The 4297-nt window shown below is 47.4% G+C and overlaps 1 protein-coding gene across 1 annotated transcript; it reads left to right on the forward strand.

Annotated features, from left to right (window-relative positions):
• Window positions 1-1008: 1008 nt before the first annotated feature.
• LOC123444506 lies at window positions 1009-3667 on the forward strand. The gene is made up of 3 exons (XM_045121236.1): window positions 1009-1219; window positions 1320-1655; window positions 2760-3667. The coding sequence occupies exons 1-3, from the start codon at window positions 1097-1099 to the stop codon at window positions 3537-3539; spliced, it is 1239 nt and encodes a 412-aa protein (XP_044977171.1). The 5' UTR covers window positions 1009-1096; the 3' UTR covers window positions 3540-3667.
• The last annotated feature ends 630 nt before the right edge of the window (window positions 3668-4297 follow it).

Raw genomic sequence — 4297 nt, forward strand, 5'->3', positions numbered from 1 at the left:
TAATTTAGATCAAAGGGGATGCTATATTGAGTCAAGCGGAGGAAGTGACTTTAGTGCCTTCACGTACAGAACTTCACCTTTTGAAGGAAGGGAAACGAGACACAACATTGGAGAAGTTGTCGCAATTGAACCCATAACATTCGACCCAACGGGTGATGAGGACATCAATACCATTGTTACATCCACAACCTCTGCTGCTATACATACTGGACCAATTACTAGAGCACGCGCACGCCAATTGAATTAGCAGGTACTTTCATTTTTTAGAAATCCTTCTGATGTTCATGAACATATGATGCTACCTAAGTTAGATAATTGTGAAGGAAGAGGACGAATGAGCTGGCCACCTTATGTACAAGTCCACCTCCTTGAACAATGCATGAATCATGTTTTGAACTGTCTAGGGATGCATGGAGAATTTGAAGACCAACCGATGCACGTAGAATATGTAGATTCACATTGGAAACGAGGAATTTTATGTTTGAATTATGTACTCCAAATAAATTAATATTTAAACTTTGTCTTTTAGGCATGAATATGTTTTATCTTTTTCATTACATGTATTTGTATCATTGTGATCGACGTGCACGCGTTTGTACAAATTCAACATTTTTTCGTTCTAGCATGGATTTAAGATTTTGAAGATGAAAATGATGTTTTCTTTTAATACAGTAAAACACAAACGTTCGTATGCTCTCACAGATGAGAATGATGTTTGCAAAAGGACATTTGAATGACGGGCCGGCGCTTCAGATGTCTGGCCACTCGGAGAAACAAACGTATGCAGGACACAGTACGTACTCCCATAGGGCGCCGCTTCCAAATCCAACCGCTCGTCCACGCAATCCTCCGACGCCCTCCTGTGATTGGTTCTCGACACGTACCTCCACGTCATTAACCGGCCAATCCAGAACGGGACCGCCCTCTCGAAAATTCCACGTAGACTCAGGCCCTGCGCGGGCCCGCAACTATACATACGGTCCGAGCACCGCCCCCCTTCCTCCAGAGAGTTCCGTTTCCCTTCTATTCCTCCTCTTCCTCGCAGGAGAAGCAGCAAGCAATCCGGGCGAATTGATAGGGGAGACGAGGAGCAGCGATGGCCGCCGCCGCTCGAGCCCGATGGCGGCTCCTCGCGCTGCCCCTGGCGCTGCTCCTCGCGACCGGCTCGCCGCGCGGCCTCGACGCGGCGCCCAAGCCCCCCGTCCCCAAGGCCATCTCCGTGAGTCCCCCCCGCTCCCTCCCTCCCTTCTTATCTCTCGTGCCACGGGTCGGTCGATCGGAGCTGACGGGCCGACGCGGTTGGCGGATCCGCGCTGCAGGACCTGAGGGAGGCGATCGTGAAGGGGCTGGGGTTCCAGTCGGAGGAGCTCCAGGTGTCCGGGTTCGACGTGAGGGACGCGCTGGTGGGCCACGCGGTGGCGTACGAGTTCGACATGGAGGTCGGGAGGAAGGTCGTGCCGGTGCGCCTGCTCGAGGACGTCAACCGCTGGGACTTCGTCGACCTGCCCATCTTCCGGTCCCAGGCCGACGCCGACGACACGGCGCTCGCCGAGATCGGACGGGGGAGCTTCGACCCCACACTGCCGCCCTTCCAGCTCGCCGGGCCCATGGAGCTCTGGATCCAGGACGGCGACGACGTCAGGCTCGCTTTGCCGGTAAGATCAGACGATGTGTTTATTTTGCGGTACAGCGTCACTTAAGGTTGGCTGAGACTCGAGAGTTGTGGCTTGTTGATATGATTTCCTTGCCTCTGCCTGTACCTGAAAGAAATCCCAGAGAAGGAGAAGCTGGTAAAAAAAGGGGTCAGGCATGCTCACCTTAGTTATCTTTGTTTAATCTCTGACATCAAGATGGGGACTGGACGAGGTTAGGAGTTCACGACAGGGGAAATGTGTGCCAATGATAGATATTGTCATACATTAAGATGGGATTTAACTTGGGGGAGAATATTATACATTTATTCGGCTCAAAACGTCAAAATGTAACTACGATATTGCATCCCCCCTTCACACAAACGAAGAATATATACAGGAGTTCAAAAAAAGAAGAAGAATATATACAGGTTAGACTAAGCTTAAAATTGCATCCCCCCTCCAGCATCAACAGAATTGGTGACACTGCCAAGGACCAAAAACACATCTTTTGTCACTGAACATCAGGTGTGGCTACTGTCATGGGCTAGACATTGTAGAGCACTTAGTCAGGTTGCTTATGTCACTTCAAAAAATAAGCAGAAGCAGAGACTATCTTCAGTCATCACATGTTGGTAGTGCCAGCTGAAATAGCTGGGTGACTTCTGAATGTATCCCCAAACAATGGATGGAAGTGCCCTTATGTGTTTAGAGTTTTATCACTGTTGTTGCGAGCTTTTATGACGATGATGAAAGCTCGTATATAAGCAAACATTAAACAGTAGTGAACTAGTACTAGTTGGCATTATGGAGTTGCAGATTGTGGATTCCTTGGTGGTGATTTTAGATAGATCTTACTCACTGTGAGGATATGTTTGTTTGTACCTAGCTGTGATACACTCTGGAATTCATCTCAAAGCCTTGCAAAAATCAACGCTCATTTACTTTCTTGCTGTGTCTGTGCGGGCACATTTTCATCTGACCAAAGATACAACATGGCATTCACATACATGCCAACCATTGTGGTGTAGCCGGTGGACAAATATTCGTGTTCATTGAATTACTATACATGTAGTCATGAAATTTCATCATATCACATATGAAATGCTAATATCTGTTTCTGTACAGCATGATGTGGAAGCTGGAACCCTGAAGAAAGTAGTTCTTGCTGATGGTGCGGTGGTAACAGTGAAAGGTGCTAGGGCAGTGAGCCTCCGTTTGCCCCTCGAACTGCCGCTTCCTCTCAACCGCACCACATACAAGGGGCGCCTGTCTAGCTTGCTTTCCATTGCTCGAGCCCTACGCGGTGCAGCTCGGTCTAATCAGAAACCTCTGATGTCCCTCCGGATCGAGGGCCCAACCTCCTTATCCTCAACCCCTTCCATGTCTCCGAATGACAAGCTCAAGCTCAAAAGGTTGGCCCCAGGTCAAGTGGAGCTCTCCTCCCGTGCGATCCCTGCTGCCACAGATGATGAGGATGAATCGCCTAGCCCCGGATTGTGGCCCTTTTTGTCATTGAATGCATCAGATGGCAGCCTGCAGGGGCTTGAGGAACTACTGGCGAAGGTTCTCGGAAAGAAGGCGGGTGAGAAGGGCACGTTCAAGTTGGTGAATGCACGGGCCTCGGCACAAACATACGTCAAAATGGGGTTCACGGTGGAGAAGCAGATTGCTGATGGAGAGGTGAACTGGTCTGACTTGCCTGAGTGGAGAACAAAGCCCAAGAAGTTGAGAGCACACTATGAAGTTCTTGCTCGTGTGGAGCGTGGCCAGGCGATCCCGGAAAGGATCGCCCAGGTGCAGCCTTTCCAGGTTGACGAGGCCATGTCCGAGAGCATGCTCACCGGAAACGTGTCGAGATCGAAGATGGAGGTGGTAAACCCCCCACCGGTTTATTTCACTTTGTGAGACGTGGAGGGGCTGGAAGCTTTTATTTCCAGAGCTCGTACTTCTGAAGGATGTAGCAAAAAGGACATTGTTGCTGGATGTGGCAAAAAGTACTGATTTCTGCGTTAACATGGAACTTGTATGTTATACTGGCTGGCTTTGTAAATTACGGGCGCGAACAAGGAGGCCTTACAGTGAAGTGCAGCAATAAGCAAATTGTATGTACACAGTACACATCTCAAAGCAAAGCAAAAGGGCTTAGAGCATGGGATGGCCGTTTTGACTCCATGGAGCATGTGCTCTTGACGAACAGTAAATTAACAACATATAGTAAATAAGTTTAGAAATTCTTTTTTTTCCTGTAGTGTAAGTGTAACAAAGGAATTTTCATGTGAATCAGTGAGGGAAAAAAAAAATTAGGTTAACATTTGAAGGTAACATTTGGTGTTTTTTTTTTTGCACATGTCAAAGTGCTTAATCGTTTCCATAAAAGTAAGTTTGCAGCCTCCTTATTAAAATAAGTATCATAAACTTAGTATAACTTTATATTATACTCCCTCCGTCCCAAAATAACTGTCTTGACTTTATACTAGCTCTAATACAAAATTGTATTAAGCTTAAGACACTTATTTTGGGACGGAGGGAGTAGCTAATATAAAGTTAAGACGGTTATTGTAAGAGGGAGGGAGTAGTATTTAGGTGTGATAACACATCTAATAACTTCAATTCTTTTGACATTTATCAAAAATATTTTGGACGCGGAGAGCATATGCTCCGGA

This window comes from Hordeum vulgare, chromosome 3H (genome assembly GCF_904849725.1).
Source record: "Hordeum vulgare subsp. vulgare chromosome 3H, MorexV3_pseudomolecules_assembly, whole genome shotgun sequence".
Taxonomy (NCBI): Eukaryota; Viridiplantae; Streptophyta; class Magnoliopsida; order Poales; family Poaceae; genus Hordeum; species Hordeum vulgare.

Excerpts from the sequence above, each read along its gene's own strand:
- LOC123444506 (XM_045121236.1), top strand. The coding sequence starts at position 1,097 with ATGGCCGCCGCCGCTCGAGCCCGATGGCGGCTCCTCGCGCTGCCCCTG. Across the intron at positions 1,220-1,319 it reads CCGTCCCCAAGGCCATCTCC|GACCTGAGGGAGGCGATCGT; the intron begins GTGAGTCCCCCC and ends TCCGCGCTGCAG. Across the intron at positions 1,656-2,759 it reads ACGTCAGGCTCGCTTTGCCG|CATGATGTGGAAGCTGGAAC; the intron begins GTAAGATCAGAC and ends GTTTCTGTACAG.